The 16,419-nt window shown below is 44.6% G+C and overlaps 2 protein-coding genes across 7 annotated transcripts; one reads left to right on the forward strand and one right to left on the reverse strand.

The window, feature by feature from the left end:
* Positions 1 to 1,258: 1,258 nt before the first annotated feature.
* LOC123044480 (uncharacterized) lies at positions 1,259 to 8,951 on the reverse strand. 6 transcript variants are annotated; one of them, XR_006420118.1, is made up of 9 exons: positions 8,660 to 8,948; positions 8,522 to 8,580; positions 7,416 to 7,509; positions 6,961 to 7,020; positions 6,622 to 6,783; positions 5,600 to 5,732; positions 5,183 to 5,256; positions 1,840 to 1,962; positions 1,259 to 1,480 (listed from the first exon to the last, which is right to left on the reverse strand). XR_006420118.1 is itself a non-coding variant. In XM_044467219.1 (6 exons), exons 4-6 carry the CDS (start codon positions 5,640 to 5,642, stop codon positions 4,640 to 4,642), a joined length of 468 nt encoding a protein of 155 aa, XP_044323154.1. In that variant the 5' UTR covers positions 5,643 to 5,732; positions 6,622 to 6,780; positions 6,961 to 7,020; positions 8,219 to 8,471; the 3' UTR covers positions 3,654 to 4,639. The 6 variants fall into 6 exon arrangements, 2 of the variants coding, with proteins under 2 accessions (XP_044323154.1, XP_044323153.1); XR_006420120.1 differs by lacking the exon at positions 1,259 to 1,480 and having other exon boundaries at positions 1,550 to 1,962; positions 6,622 to 6,780; positions 8,660 to 8,951; XR_006420119.1 differs by lacking the exons at positions 1,259 to 1,480; positions 1,840 to 1,962 and adding an exon at positions 3,654 to 5,093.
* A 1,439-nt stretch (positions 8,952 to 10,390) lies between these two features.
* Positions 10,391 to 14,961, forward strand: LOC123044481 (uncharacterized). The gene is made up of 6 exons (XM_044467220.1): positions 10,391 to 10,621; positions 12,944 to 13,650; positions 13,792 to 13,860; positions 14,170 to 14,270; positions 14,379 to 14,447; positions 14,578 to 14,961. The coding sequence occupies exons 2-6, from the start codon at positions 12,945 to 12,947 to the stop codon at positions 14,743 to 14,745; spliced, it is 1,113 nt and encodes a 370-aa protein (XP_044323155.1). The 5' UTR covers positions 10,391 to 10,621; position 12,944; the 3' UTR covers positions 14,746 to 14,961.
* Positions 14,962 to 16,419: the final 1,458 nt, after the last annotated feature.

Raw genomic sequence — 16,419 nt, forward strand, 5'->3', positions numbered from 1 at the left:
AACCATGCCCGATCATCACGTGAGATGGAGTAGTTTTCAATGGTGAACATCACTATGTTGATCATATCTACTATATGATTCACGTTCGACCTTTCGGTATCCATGTTCCGAGGCCATATCTGTATATGCTAGGTGTTGGGGAACGTAGTAATTTCAAAATTTTCCTACGCACACGCAAGATCATGGTGATGGCATAGCAACGAGAGGGGAGAGTATTGTCCACGTACCCTCGTAGACCGTAAGCGGAAGCGTTATGACAACGCGGTTGATGTAGTCGTACGTCTTCACGATCCGACCGATCCAAGCACCGAACGTACGGCACCTCCGTGTTCAGCACACGTTCAACTCGATGACGTTCCCCGGGCTCTGATCTAGCAAAGCGTCGGGGATGAGTTCCGTCAGCACGACGGCGTGGTGACGATGATGATGTTCTACCGACGCAGAGCTTCGCCTAAACTCCGCGACGATATGACCGAGGTGGAATATGGTGGAGGGGGGCACCGCACACGGCTAAGAGATCCAAGGGATCAATTGTTGTTGTGCCTAGAGGTGCCCCCTGCCCCCGTATATAAAGGAGCAAGGGGGGGAGGGGGCGGCCGGCCTAGGAGGGGCGCGCCAAGGGGAGTCCTACTCCCACCGGGAGTAGGACTCCCTCCTTCCTTGTTGGAGTAGGAGAAGGGGGAAAGAGGGGGAGAGGAGGAAGGAAAAGGGGGCCGCACCCCTTGTCCAATTCGGACCAGAGGGGGGCTGCGCGCCTCCTTCCTTTCGGCCTCTCTCCTCTATTCCCGTATGGCCCAATAAGGCCCATATACTCCCCGGCGAATTCCCGTAACTCTCCGGTACTCCGAAAAATACCCGAATCACTCGGAACCTTTCCGAACTGACCATTGTATTTATCGGTATTATAGATGGGACCCACTCATTAGCGTCAATCTTCTTCTCCCTTAAGACAATTTTTTCTTGAGACATTTTCTCGAGCAGCTTGTATGCGTGCCACAACACAAGCTGCTCGTCCTTAGCTCCCTATCGCCGGTGTGCTGGATCCGCGTGGGGCACCCGTCAGAGGAGGAGAGGAACTGAGGAAGGGCGCCGAAGGATCAGGCTCGTGTTGTTGCCTACTAGGTAGGAAATGCGGCTTGCCGCACAAGGCAGCACGGGTTCAGTCATATCCACCACGCTAGGTACAATCATATCCAATTTGATAGTACAGTCATCGGAGCAGCAAATATAAAAAAAGCATCATATTGGTTCAGGGCACGCAACATAAGACCACACTAATATCACAACCACAAAGCTGGATGCAAATAGAACAATAAACAGTCATATCACAAACAGATCCCATATAAACACAACCAGCGACATACATCTCACAGTCCACCATAGTAATACAACAGATACAGGTAGCAACAACATAAAGGCCAAGAAACAAATAGCATGAGCATACAGCCTCTCCCGCAGGAGCGATTGGAATGTACTCCCTCTGTTCATAAATATAAGACCTTTCAGAGATTTCAATAGGGACTACATATGGAGAAAATAAGTGAATCTATACTCTTAAATATGTCTATATACATCTGTATGTAGTCTGTATTGAATGTATAAAAGGGCTTATATTTAAAAACGGAGGGAGTAGAACCTTAAATAAACTCATCTTTAAATACCAGTTTATCTTGCAGTTAACAGTGTGTGCATAGTGAATCTTGCAGCAGGCATAGGGAAAATGCATATAGATGCTTCTATAAGGTCTAACACAGACATACTCTTTTCCATGCAAAGAAACTTCAGAAAATCATTAACCATTGAAGAGAAAAGGTTGTTAGTCAAGATCAGGTCACTCACCACCTTCATGTAATTTCTTCGAGGACCTCAGCATCAAGGAATAGCGCCATTCTTCTCCTTTCTTTCTTCTCTAAATGAAGTGGCGCTTTGCTCATTCTAATGATGGTTCTATGAGGATGGGTGCTGAGATGAATAAGAAAACATATGCGTGAGTATTTCTCGTCAAGTGTAGCATAAGCTTTGAAGTACCGAGAGTTGCAAATTGAACTCAGCTGTCGAAACAGGTCGTATGAACAAAACAAAATAAACCTTTATCTTCTATGAAAGCTGGGTGCAAAATGACCAATCTGGTAAAGCCATGGGATTTCAATAATCTATAAGTAGTAATACACAACATTATAGCTCTGAACACTGCAAATTTAAAGCCAAGCTACTCCCAAGTAAAAGTAAGCAATGCTGATGAAGCAACAAAAGGTGATAGCTTTGCTACCAGAAATGAAACCATCAGAAGTTATATGCACCACAACACCGAAGGTTGCATAGCAAACCACATAACAAAACTGAAGAAAAAAGATGCAGAGATGACATGGAAGTAAAATAATAAATAAAACAACCTAGCTGTTTGAGATGCTTTGCAAATTGAGCTCCTGAAATATCAGGGAAGTCACCGATGACATTTACCAGAAAAACACTCTACAAGTTCCAGAAACACCAAGTTTTTTTAGGGTTCTAGAAACACCAAGTTATACATCAGTGCAGCATCAACTGTATATACACACACCATAACTAAACGACGTGAATTTGCGTTTACTTGTGTAAATAAAACCACCTTTCTGAAGATCTCATATCCAATCACCCATCAAGCATAAATACGAATTTGAGTTAGTTCATTTAAAGGCAAAAACTGGATAAACCAAAGCAAGCAGACCAACAACATACTTATATAAGTACTTGGATCCATCTCGACTACCCTGCCACTGACTCACTACTTGTCTTTTAGCACCAATATATCAAACAAAAGAACAAAAACCTCTTCTGCAAAGAGCAAGGACAAGGGTTGATACCAAATTTTTCTCCTGGTCGACAGTGGAAAAGAGCAACATACCAAATAAAGCAAGCAAGGCAACAAAAAAACTCCCTTTGCAGGGACCAATCTGCATTATGAACTTAAACTTATTTAGAATAAGGGCAACTTTATTGGTTTGTATAATTAACTTTTTTTACTTCCTACTTATTATTCAAACAAAGCTAAGCTACTGATAAATTTTTTGAGTCCAGTTCCACTATTGCTGGAGATCATAGAATCCTGGATAAGTGGATAGAGTACTATAAATTATGCAGTACACATGACATCAAATATCAAGTATGTGTAAAAAGGGCAACCTGGTGCATGTAGCTCCCGCTTGCGCAGGGTACAGGGAAGGGTCCAACCACTTTGGGTCTATAGTACGCAGCCTTTCCCTACATTTCTGTAAGAGGCTGTTTCTAGGACTTGAACCCATGACCTCATGGTCACAAGGCAGCAGCTTTACCACTGCGCCAAGGCTCCCCTTCAAATATCAAGTATGTGTAATGATAGAAATAGATCTTCGACATGATGATTCGGGTAAAAGTTTTTTTTCTAATAGATTGTGAAGAGGCGATAAAAGCTCTAGACCAAGACAACTTAGATACAAAGCACACGTTCTGAATCACTCGTGTAAGTTGGTGCTTGCCAGAAACCTGTTATTTGCTCACTCGTGAAGTTTGCCATTTTTTTAGAAAAGGAGGATGACCCCCGGCCTTTGCATCTGGAAGATGCATACGGTCACTTTATTAATTATTCTCGAGGACCTTACAAAGTATTACAAACAATATACCTGAATCCACCATCTTGGCAACATATGCCGCTACTCTTATCCATATGATGAAGGGATGCTAGCTGGGCCACTACCCAAACCACTCACCTAAACCTAACATCAAAAGCCGGAAGCCCCAGCCGAGCCACATACCGGGTCTGGGGCACAATCCGGTCAGACGCACTCTTGTGTCGTCGCCGCCATCTTCCACAAGTCCGTCTTCAGATTATATTGAGTCTTCTACTTTGTGAAGGCTACTTCTGCCATCGACGTCACCATGACGCCAGACAGCTACCTCCTCCTGCGCGAGTCCATCTCCGCGCATCGGACGCCGAGCCTCCATAGCGCCATGCCGCCGATCTCCGCCGCCATCAATGAGTGAGATGAAGAACCGCTCCACCATGGCAAGTACAAGGTGAGGAAGGGCGAGGTCGCCATCGGAGACACGGCCGGAAGATAAGCACCGCAGTCACGAGACATGCCCGGAGCTGCGACGCGGTAGATCAGACGGGCCGCCACCAGGAACCAGACACGCTCGCCATGCACACCCAGCATCCCCATGCCCAAGTCGGCGCCTTCAAGAAGGTGACGACGCTGTGGCGCGCCGCCACTTAGCCATCGGGGCTAGGGTTTTCACCCGGGCGCAGGGAAGGGGGGAGGCAGGGGAGGTTTAGCCTCGGCGCCGCCACCAAGGAGGGAATGGCGTCCGGGACGCCATCGACGTCGTGACCGCCACCAGCGGCCAAGGGTTTCCCCCGGCCAAGCACCCTGCCGCCACCTCCGAACCAGACACAACATCAGCAGGCGCGTGCACACCGGAGATCCAGGCCGGCCGGAGGTCATGCAACACGAGCGGACCAGATCGCCTCCGATCTGACGAGGGGAGCCCGGGGCCTCCACGCGCCATGACCAGCGGCCACCGGGACCTCGTTGCCCGTGCAGCCGAGGAGATCCGGCCTACCTCACCGACGAGCACTCCCCGCCGCCGGAGGAGCGCCGTCCGCCCCAGCGAGGCCGCCGCCTCAAATCAGCCGGCGCGGATCTGACCAGAACAAGCACCGCCGCGAAGAACACTGCGCCGCCACCGGCCCGCGCGCTCCACCGTGACGTGCCGCCACCGGCCAGCAGGCCGCGCCGCTCCGCACCGACCACCAGCGCGCGCCACCCGACGCGCCGGCCGCCGAGCTCCGCCGCTGCGCCCGAAGAAGCAGCCCCCCGCGGCCCCTGTTCCAGGCGAGGTACGAGATCCCGCCGCCGCCGGCACCGCGCGGGCTTTGCCCGGCGGCGCCCGCCGGCGGCGGCGGGAGGAGAGGAAGGAGGTGGGGGCTAGGGTTCGTGAAGTTTGCCATGACAGGTGCCTTCACAGCAGTAGCCTTCAAGTAGGGAATTAGCAATGCATGAGTTATTTCTGTACAGTTTAACAGCAGGTACAACATTGACGGATCTTGAAAGCACAACCAAACCCTAACCACACCCCTGCGGCTCAAAAGAACAAACCTAAATGAGTAACATCATCGCACACAGCGAGCAGTAAAAGCATCTTCAAAAGTGGAGCAAGAACAAACCTCTTCCATTGCACGGCTAGTGCCAAGGCAAGGGTGACCGACAAATAGAACAAAGCCCTCGGTTCCTGGTCCACCTGAAAAATGGCGAATGGAATCAATCACGCAAGCACGACCGGCAGCAAAGAGAACACGGGCGCGGAAAAGAGCGACTGGGGCACTTGAGGTGAGGCGAAGTTAAGGCAAGATAAGACAAAACATGTTATCTCAAAGAAATTTTGTCCTAGATAAAATATTTGAGGACAACAAAGCATGATGTATAAGCAAATGATTGAGCTACAGATTTCTTTGCATTCAATCCCATGGGTTTGAAGTAGTGGTGATAGGTAATATTTGCTCCACCAGTCCAAAAGTTTGTTTCCCCATTATGAACTTAACCTTATTTAGAAGAAGGGCATTATGTGAGTGTTTGGCAGATACCTGATATTTGGTCACTCGTGAAGTTTGCCATGACAGGTGCCATCACATCAATAGCCAGTAATAACCTTCAATCTCAACTCACTCATGAAGTTTGCCAAATAATTTTGGTCATAGTTCAGTATATTGGTAGTGCCTGAAGATAAATTAAATATCAGAGAAACAAAAGTAGAAATTCTACTATAGAATAGTGAGCCCATTAACCATTCAAGTATGGAATTAGCGTGCATGAGTTATTTCTAAATACAGTTTAGCAGCAAAGTCTCAGAAAGAATGTACCAAGCATATTCAATCAAATAAATGTCCATCGCATAGATAAAGCAATTTAAATGTTTCTCATGAATGAACTGTTGATGCAAAATAGTTTTCACTATGCACAGCCTAGAACTGCAGGTTAGAATACCATGCTATTTATATTATTTTTTAGTTGAAAATACCCTACTATTTTAGTGATTTAACAGAAATATAAGCTCAGTTGGCAAATGTAAAGCTTGTAGGCTACAGAGAAAATCCTCTCTGAACAAATCATGCATCAACAATGACTATAAGAAAGACAAAAATTGTTGGTTTGTATAACTGAATTTCAGAACAAAACAATTCATATTACTGGCTTTGTATGCCAGAACAAAAATCACTACAGCCAATCTGTACACATCTATCCATATATGAAATAAACTCTTGTGAATTAAATATACACCAACTTCATGTACACTCTACGTGCAATACCGAGAAATCAAAGTTGTGATCTTACCATCTACATTTAATTATGTCAACCAAATCAAGATTCAACACCAGTCATACAGAACTTAAATAGATTAGCACATCAGACTGGAGATCATGTCAAACATTCAATCAGTAAACATTTTCTTTATCAGGTTTTGAGTATCACAATAGGCTAATAATCACAAAATAATTGCAAGGTACTGAATAACTTTCTTTTGCTTCTTATGAACTGAAAGTGAAAGGTTTCGTACGGAAGCAACATGATGACTTGCAGGAGGCTGAAACTACTGAAACCCATGTACCTATGAAAAAGTGTAGTGATGCAGTCATCCTCCTTTCGTATGAAATCGAGTCAGTGCTGCCAACAAGGAGAAACAGGGCAGTACTGTAGTGATGCACTCATCCATCCTCCTTTGATCTTCCGTCGTCTCCCGGTGACCTCCTCTTTTCTCTCTGCCGAGCTGCTGCACGCACACGCAAAGACATGTATGTTAAGACATAGAAAACATGGATCAGAGAGAAAGAGAAGGGGGGAGCCTGAGTGTTGAGAAGACATGGGTGAATCTGAGGACGGATGGATCAGAGAGAAAGAGAAGGGGGGAGCCTGAATGTTGGTTACAGGATTTGCTAATGTAACTAACCGTGAGGATGACGACGATAACGGGGCAGCAGCCCTTTCTTTTGTTGTCAAACTTGAGATCCTGTAACCAACATTAGCAAATCATACTTGAGATCACGTCAAACTTTCAGTCATAAAACATTTTCATTGTTAGGTTGAGTATCACAATAGGCTAATAATCACAGCGAGGTACTGCATGACTTCCTTTTACTTCATATATGAACAAGGTCCTCTTCTTTTCCACTAACTAAAAGTAGAAAAATCAGCAGCATCTTGGTTTGATATTAGTATTGTCATGGATTACATAGAGCGTTATTGCCAGATTTTTGGAAATAAATACTTATAGCCACAATGGATGGCCACAACCTTTTATTGGACCAATCACAAACAAAATATAAGAAGTATTTCTTGTTTCAATACTGATATTTTCTCATTAGTACCAAGAAATTCCCTACAGGCTACTATGAATCAGAATACCTGAAGAAAGCTAACCATTAGTAAACTTCTCTGTCAAAATATAGAAATCACTCCAGCCTATTTACATATGGTGATCCAGAATGTTTTCCAGACCCTGAATAAACACCAAAGTAGTAAATGGCTCAAACATGACACTAACGGAAATATTCTAATGAAGAAATTAATGACTGCATGAGTAATATGTCCAACGCCAACGGTAGCAAATAAACAGAATCTGAAGAGCTTTCGAACACAAAATGATGGAGTCAAAGTGTTTATTTAGTTTCCATGCTCTGAAAATACACAGAACTTTCGAGACCTCATATTTACTTATCATTCCTTTACCAAGTATTTTGCCAAGATATAAAACTCTACAAAAGTCAGGAAGTGACATCAAATGAGTACTTGGACGACATCAATAAACAGATCTAACATTGAGAGAAAACAATCTATAAGCTTCAGCCGAAGCAATCTTGGAAACACTATATTCTGGCATCCAATACTTCTATAGTCTCTATATTTTACAAATAGAAAACACTATATTTCTCTCAAAGTTAGATTTCTCTAAAATTCTTAGCATGGAAGGATGCTAGAAATATACGCTACTTAGATCCAGAAATATAATCTTGGAATTGGAAACACTATATTGATGTCTTCCAAATGGAAACGGTAGCACTATACTCTAAAAGTGCTTGGCCGAATATCCAAACCAGATGAGTTTTGCTTGTTAGAATAGAAACTGAATTGTCACAGAATACATGTCATGTAGGCAAACATCCAAAACATACACATTATTTATAATTAGGACAGTAAATAGGAATTACCACACCAAACTCTTCTGGGACGCACGCGATTCTCAAGGTGACTGCCCTCCCCAACCTTAAAAATCCCCATATCTTTTGATCCGCGGGTCCAAATCTAGCGAGTTTTGCTAGGAAGGTGATGCGCTTTTTTGCAAAAGTGCAGAGCAAAAAAGTGCAGAGCAACTAATAACCACATAAAGAAGAAAACTGCATTGGGCTTAAAAGGGGCAAGCAATCAACCAAATTCGGTTGGCAGCCAACCACATCAGTACATATAAATGTGGTGGTGGGGGGGGGGGGGGGGGGGGGGGGGAGGATACGGACCTCTCCTGAGGGGATGATAATGACATGGGGGGTGAACCCGGTGCCGAGGAACGATTTCCCTGAGAAAGAAGAAGCTGTCAGCCAATCTGGAAGCCAGAAAGGAAAAAATAGCGTGTGTTAGATTGATTGGTTAGGTACCGAGGGAGGCGAGTTGCTGCATCTTGCCGGAGCCGGGGGGCCGGCCGCGACGCTTCACGGAGGAGGGCCCGCCCCCGCAGCCGGGCGTGACGAGGACGATGGCGGTGCAGGGGGAGGGGGCCGCCGGCGAGGGGCGGGGCTGGAGCCGTCGGGCTTGTACTTGCGGGGCCGGCCGCGCTTCTTTCGGCCGAGGTCGTCATCGGCGGCGGGTGGGGGAGGGGCCCATCTGGACGTGGGGGTCGGAGCCCATGGGGAAGGAGAAGACGTCGAGCGGGTGGTGGGTGCGGGGGTAGGCGTCAGGCGGGGGAGGGGGAGGGGAGGGGAAGGCGGCGGTGGGGGTGGGGAGGGGCGGTAGTGGACGCAGTAGGGGGAGGAGGAGGCGGCGCTGGAGGAGGCCGCCAGGGAGGAGGAGGAGTCGGTGGAGTCCATTCATCCGACGGTGGGCTGGAGAGAGGAGGGCGAGGTTGGGGTTGAAAGGCCATGGATCCGCGGCCATGGAGAGAAGGGGAGGGGTCGCCTGGGTTGGGGGCGACGGCAGCAGTGACTGGTGGGTTGGGTGGGGAGTCCATCGGGGAGCAGGGGAGAGCGATGGCGTCGGCTACGGGTTTTCTCTGATCCAATCCTCCCTCGCCTTTACACACGGAGCAGCCACACACGAAGCGCCACGCGAGAGCAATAACATGGAGTGACAAAATTGCCCTCGGCGGGTAGCCCAAATAACGGGCGGTGGCACGCCACCCGCGCAGAGACGGACAAGCACCGACAGCACTACCCACACTAGACACTGACGGCTGCGGCCCACACCGCTCGGGTCCCGCCTGTCATGGAGTGGTAGGGAGGTAGAACGTGTGGAAAATGACGGGCGCATAAGAGATACTATTTATTGTGCAGTGTTTAGAACGATCGGACGGCCAGGATCGCTCCATCAAGAGATCAGACGGCCTGAATCATTTTGGAATCATAATCCGACGGTCCAGATCCAAACGCCCTGAGATTGCTCCATTTTTGCTTAGACTCTAACAATGGGATGTTGTCCAACGTGTTGAACAACCCATGTACTTGCCTGCAACGGTGGCCGGGACAAATTTTGAATTTTTTGTTCCTGTTTGTTCAGAAGAATTTGAAACTATGAACAATCTTTCGAAATTCCACTGTTTTGAAAAAGTAAAAAAAAATGAAATAGTGAATGTGCTTTTGAAAATGCAAATAGGAGTATTTTTTTGAAACTTTCATTTCTTTTTTGAATTTTCTTGAAACCTTCAAATAAATTTTGATATTCATAACAGTTTAAAAAGTTCCCAGAAAAGGAAACAAAAAGTATTATTTGAATTTTCGAAATTATTATTATTATTATTTTGAGATTTGTTTTTCAAATCTGAACAATTTATGGTTTTTCGATTTTTTTAAAAAACATGAATATTTTTCGAGTTTAAAATATTTGGAAATACCGATCATTATTTGATTATTGGGAACATTATTTTTATTTTTATTAAATTTGTGAATATATGAAAAGCAAAAAAAGAAATAATGAAGAAAAGGAAACGAAAAAAAACCCAGCGCAGAACAACAGCTGGATGGGCCGGCCCAGTTTTCTCAGAAAAGCCGCAAAAGAAATTCCGCAAAAGACTACATATGAGCATTCACCTTTTCTCAAAAAAAAAAAACATATGAGCATTCACCTCAAAAAAAAAAGACTACATATGAGCAGAAAATTTCTCCCAAAAAAAAAAACATATGAACCGAAAAGAACCAGACGCAGAGCGCACCCCATCTTCCAAAATCTCCCAAACGCAAAAGGCGATGCGATCGACCCAACCCTAGCCGCGGGCGGTCCCAGCCATAGCCACCGCGATCCCCGCTCTCCGCTTCCCCGAGTCGCGAACCACAGGTTGGCTTCGACCACCGCCCCATCAAGCATCCCAGCACGCTGCGCAACCGCGAGCTAGCGAGGGGTGTATTTGGGTGAGTAGCTGCTGCCTTTCGATGGTCTGTTTTCCGGTACGATGTTGTTAGCCTGACGCCTGTATTGTTGGGATTTGAGCACTTCCACACCGATTTCTTCTGGTGAATTACGTTTGGCGACAATTCCTCTTGGGATGAATTCGTCTGACAACATTAAAATGTCGAGAAGTTGATGCAATGTTCCGTCACAAACTAAATGCTGCAGTATACTAGTATTGTAGTATTCCGGGTCCTCCATGCTGATAATGTGGAGAACTTTCTACGTTGGGCATCCATAATGTGCACCGTGCTATGGTGATCAAGTTCCGCTAACCAATTTTAGCAGCCAGTGCAGTGACATTACCTGAATATTCTAGGGAACCACCCAATCCCGGTAACCAGACAAAGATTACTAGCCAAACTAATTACTCAGCAATCAGCTGTGTTTGTTTTCTCTTTGAATGCTTTCCTGAAGTGCCGTGTTAAGCTCTGTGATCCGGAGTCCCTGAGTATTATTTTTGTTTAATCACCCAAAAACAGCTTTACTAATTTTTGGTCATGACCAAAATGTTGGCTTTTGCCTGGATGGATGCCAAAATTTTGGCAAGAGCATGTTCCATAGCCAGCTCTAGTCCATTTTTCTTGCCAACATTAGCCAAAACATGGGCAACCAAAACCTTAGCCAAAATATTGGTACTAAATGTTTGGTGTAGTTGGCTTGAGCTCAAATCAAACATACTACCCAAGGTATTACCGTCTCTCCCCTGGCAAATCCAACTCATTAACAACTTAGTATATGAGATTAGATATTGGCGTTGTCTCCTTGTTGTAAATTCTAATGTTACTTGTAGCAGTTGTAACTTCTAACCATCCCATTCTCTTCACTAGGATAGGATTTGGCGCAGTAGCAGTCAAGTTAAAAAAATGGAAGAGTTGGAATCAGAAAGAGTAGTGTGGTAAAGTTTAAGATAGGGAGAGTTTTGTTCACCTAAGCTCATTATAAATGGCTGCAGCTGTGCTGCCTGCATCTTGTTTGGATCAATCGATGAATAATCAAAGCTCTTGGTAAGCCTCGTAGCCTCTTCCACCTCAGGGATGAGAACATGCTGGCTATTACACTAGGGCGAGTTCCCTATCCTTTGTTATTGGACTCTCATCTGCCCAAGCACATAACTCTGTACTTCAGCACTATTTTGCTTCCTTCTTTACTTGATTCCCCAACTTGGAGCCTGAAATGCCCGTGCACCTCATCCTCGACTGCCCCGATCACGAAAAGTGACTGGTCCGATATGGTCTGAGCAGCCTGACCCCTCTGCTGCAGCTTGATGGGAATTTGTCTTGAACTCGCTTGACTGGCTTCATATTCAAAATGTAGCGTTTGTTTGCTGGCATATTTGGAAGGAGAGGTGCAGGTGTATCTTTGACCAGACCACCTGCTCTGAAGCTCAGCTAGTCGAGAAGATCAAGCATGATTATCCTTGCTGTGAGGCTTAGCTTTATTTGGGATGGAACTGTGCAGGGCGATGAGCCCTTGGTTTGCGAGTAATCTTCGTTGATCCTTTTTTCTCTCACCTGGGGCTCCAGGTGCTTATCTGTTCTTCTTCAAAAATTCCCCAACTTGGATTAGTCCACTTTGTTTGAGGAAGAAGAATTCGAGGGAGTACAATGCTGAATCTATTTTCATTGAAAGTAGAAGAGGCAGCACCTAGTTATTCCTTTTGGAATCCATTTGAGATACTCATCACTTGTTTCACAGGCATGTAAAACCTGGCAAATCAACTGAACTTTGTAAGTGAGGTGTGAGGCCGGATGGATGTAATAATTTTTTAACTCCGGGTCTTCACTAGAAGGTATCCCCAGGGCCCTATTGTATAATCTAAAGGCTTAGGATGCAGTTGCCATCCTTGTAAAATCTGGGATAAATGTACTTCTGATTTTCCTCTACCTTTAACATTTGAAATTCCAACTATTATGTATTATAAGAGTAACAAAATGAGAAAATTCTAGCATTTGTAAGAAATCAAGTTATCGGATTTTTCACTTTTCGCTGTGTGCTTGAAATTTTATTCATAAGTAAAGTAGACCATGAAGTACATCTTAGCATAAATAAAATCTATATGTTGTGACTTCTATTAGTTTCAGTGCATGGTGATTGCACCCTAGCCTTTGGTGCATACAGTATGGACCCAGTATCCCCTAGGAGTGCACTATATACATTCTGGAGGTGTTAATAGTGTGTAATGATAAATGTTGAGAACGATTTACCCCTTGGCGTGACCTAGTAAATCTGCATGTTATTGAACTGTCGAATTGCTGTTTATTGATAGATGCTGCTGAGTGCAGGATGGACACCAAACGTGGGAGGAGCCTTAGTCCAGTGGAAATCAAGGATGACCACTCTAGGGGGAGTGAGAATGGAAGGAAAGACAACTCAGCTGTACAGAATGACTCTAGCCATGCCAGACCAGGCAGAGGTCGGGAATTTGTTAGGCATTCTGATAGGCATTCCTATGGAGCACCTCGTGAATCCAGGAGGCATGATGATTATAGGAGGTATCATGATAAGCGAGCTGATGATCATGGCAGGAGCCATTCTAGAACTTCTCGGTCAGATCGGGAATCAAGGGCTGACACTTACTATTATCCTTCAAAGCGTGATGACACATCTGATAGATCACATGATGATTGGAGAAATGTTGACAGCAGGTATGGGGGCAAATCTGTTAAGGGAGAGCAGAGGACTAAGAATCAGGAAAAACATGGGCCCCCACGTGAATACCCTAGACATGATGGCACAGAGTATGACAAAGATGCTGATTTAAGAAAGGAAACCAACTCTACCAGAAGGCATCCAGAAGAAGAGGAAAGTAAAAACAAGGAGAAGTTCAAGCAGGAGGATGCTCTAAAGAAGAGAAGCGGCAAGGAAATTGAGAAAAGCAGCTGTGCAGCAGAACCTGAGCTAGAAACTAGGGAGAAGAGAAGAAGCTTGTTCAGTTCTGTTGGTCCAGGTGTTGAAAATGCACAGCACATGGAAATGGATACCTCAGGAGGTTGGTTTATATATATTTTTGTTTTCCTTTGTTACTAATTCTGAAAAATTCTTCTTACTGAACACACTGGTGCATTATTCTATTAAGATGAGATTATGGACTTCTTGACCTTAATCAAATTTTTTGTTAATTCTGCATCAGGAATTAAAGACGAAACCATGAATGATCTGAATGCTGCAAAAGTTGCAGCGATGAAAGCTGCTGAATCAGGTGAGTTGCCTCAGTTTGTTGTCAATATTTTTTTCTTCCATCGTTGCATTATCTCAAGGATTTATGTCCTCATTAGCTGCTTTAGTTTCTTATATGCTTTTTCTAAAATTTGATGGAGGCACCTATTAAAGATGCGGCTTTGTGTGATGGGTATAGTATATTTGTTGGACTGAACTTCTCCCTGATAGCACAAGAATTTTGGTTCCATGATGGTCCAATTGTATGACTACGATGTTAATCTCTTCCATGACAGATCAGAGCTATGCAATGTTCTGCATGATTGACCCCTCCTTACATGCTCACTTGCAGTGAAGAAGAACATTCTAGGATTTGGGGTTGGAACCGGGCGGTTATCCACTGACCAGAAGAAAAAGCTGCTTTGGGGCAACAAAAAGAGTAACCCTACAGAGGTATATCACGGATAGCATCTATTTGTTTTCATTTTGCATCTTTCCTTCCATTATTCCTGCATTACCATACTTTGGCTTCATTTTTTTACCTTCATTCTAATGCCTCAGACAAGCACTCACTGGGATTCGAATCTGTTTTCTGATCGGGAGCGCCAAGAGAAATTCAACAAACTCATGGTAATTCCTTGAAGATGTATTTTATAATACAATTCTGACCTGAATTCGGCTGAGCAACAACAATTACTCTGCGATGCACTAATACTTTCTTAGAGCCTGAGGGTGCCTTGGTGGCTATGGCCTATTGTAGGGTGTGAAGAGCAATACCTCTGCCTCGGTTCAAGAGAGCAAGGCCGTCAACAAAGGGGAGGGTCCGGCGGAAGTCAAGAAACAGGAGGAGCTCGACACCGACCTGGAGAAACTCTATGTAGCAGGCCTGCGCCGGAGAGATGGCCGAACTGTCGGCCTCGGCTTGTAGCGAACTCTGGATGTGAGTGTGGCAGCACCCAAGATCTGAAGTACCTGTTATGTGGTACACAGTTCATTGGCTCCTTTATCCTTGCATGTGGAAATTTGACTGCCAGTTTTGCATCAAAAACTGTAGAATTGGGTTATTATGATCATATTGTGGCTCATGAACATCTATTATGTCTGATTCACACTTATATAGTGCGCTGGCATAACTTGTCGCCCCGGAGGACTTTTGCACTTGGATTTGTGCTTTGCTTGCCCTTTGACCATAAACAAGACAGCGGGTGGGCAACATTACTCTTACATATTTATTTTTCTTTGTTGGATCCCAAAGCTACACAGTTTTCTTATTCGCTTAACTACGAGATGACCTCTGAGTACTTAAAAAACTATTACCTCTGTACATTAATATAACATGTTTTTGCAGTTCAGTTTGAACTACATTAGTTTACAGAGAGAGTAGATGATACCCCGCACGTTGTTGCGGTAATATTTCTAATATATTTAACTGAGAATTGGTTGCATGGAACATGAATATTTGGAGTAAATAATACGATAACTAACATCTGAAAATAAATATGATTTATGGTGTTTGATTATTATAAAATATAAATATCATAATAGAATGTTGATGTGCATTTTTTCTTATGCATGGTTGTATGTTCTGGTGCCTTTTTTCATGCATGTTGAATGATGAGGTGACATTCTTCCATGCTGAGAGAAATAAGTTGGTGGGGGCTAACTATTTAGATATAGAAAGATTTATTTCCTCCATTACCCACTTTTTGAAAGATCTTGAAAACTTTGAATTTGAATTGAAGAATTTGATTATTCAATATTCGATTGGAGTGGATTCACAATAATTCAAAAGAAAAATGAAAACAAGATTTTAGTTACATATTTTCTAATTAAAATTTAAACACCATATGATTTTATAAACATGCAGTCATCAATTGCTGGACATGAAAAAAAACATATGGTAACCATTGTAAACGACTGCCCCGACCAAATTCTTTTTCACAATAGCTATATATAAGTTGACTGAATTGACAATTTGGCTAAGCTGATTCCTTAATCTGATGATCCAAAAAATCGACTTTATCCAAAATAATTTTTCAGGCGACTTAAGCCGGTCCATTTTGAAAGGAAGGAAAACTATTCTCATGAGAAAGGATCAGAAGGAAGGCCTCCATCTACCTCCCTAAGAAAGTTAGGGTTTCTCTGCCTCCTGGTAGCGTTGCCATCGGTCCGCCTCGTCTCCGGTGGCCTTAGGGCCATGAAGGCGTGGTGGTTCCTGGCCCTTACTGACGGGAGGGCTTCATTTTTAGATTGTTCTTTGAGCTTTGTTAGGGTTTGTGTCCTGTTCAGGAAGGTGAGATGGCGGCGGCTCCCTGAAGATGAAATAAGATTCTCCCCGTCTAGCCCCTGTCCCGGTGGTGCGTCTAGTATCGTTCGTGGGCGTGTGGAGATGTGTGTCCGGCGGATCTGCTTGGATTTGGTTGTCGTTCGTCTACGTTCGTGTGTTTTCAGGTTGGATTCTTTCTATCTACGCTACTCTTCATCAGCGACGGTTGCTGTTCTGGTGCGCTGGTCCTATAGGGTCTTAGCACGCCGATTTCCCGACTGTCTATTACAACAAGTTTTGTGCGGCTTCGGCGAGGGAGGGCCGATGACAACGCTC

This window comes from Triticum aestivum, chromosome 2B (assembly GCF_018294505.1).
Source record: "Triticum aestivum cultivar Chinese Spring chromosome 2B, IWGSC CS RefSeq v2.1, whole genome shotgun sequence".
Classification (NCBI taxonomy): Eukaryota; Viridiplantae; Streptophyta; class Magnoliopsida; order Poales; family Poaceae; genus Triticum; species Triticum aestivum.

Coding starts and splice junctions, on each gene's coding strand:
- LOC123044481 (XM_044467220.1), top strand. CDS start 12,945: ATGGACACCAAACGTGGGAGGAGCCTTAGTCCAGTGGAAATCAAGGAT. Junction 14,271..14,378: donor AAAAGAGTAACCCTACAGAG/GTATATCACGGA, acceptor CTAATGCCTCAG/ACAAGCACTCACTGGGATTC. Junction 14,448..14,577: donor AGAAATTCAACAAACTCATG/GTAATTCCTTGA, acceptor GGCCTATTGTAG/GGTGTGAAGAGCAATACCTC.
- LOC123044480 (XM_044467219.1), bottom strand. CDS start 5,642: ATGGCACCTGTCATGGCAAACTTCACGAGTGACCAAATATCAG. Junction 5,257..5,599: donor CACGAGTGACCAAATATCAG/GTATCTGCCAAA, acceptor GCCATTTTTCAG/GTGGACCAGGAACCGAGGGC. Junction 4,991..5,182: donor CTAGCCGTGCAATGGAAGAG/GTTTGTTCTTGC, acceptor CCCTACTTGAAG/GCTACTGCTGTGAAGGCACC.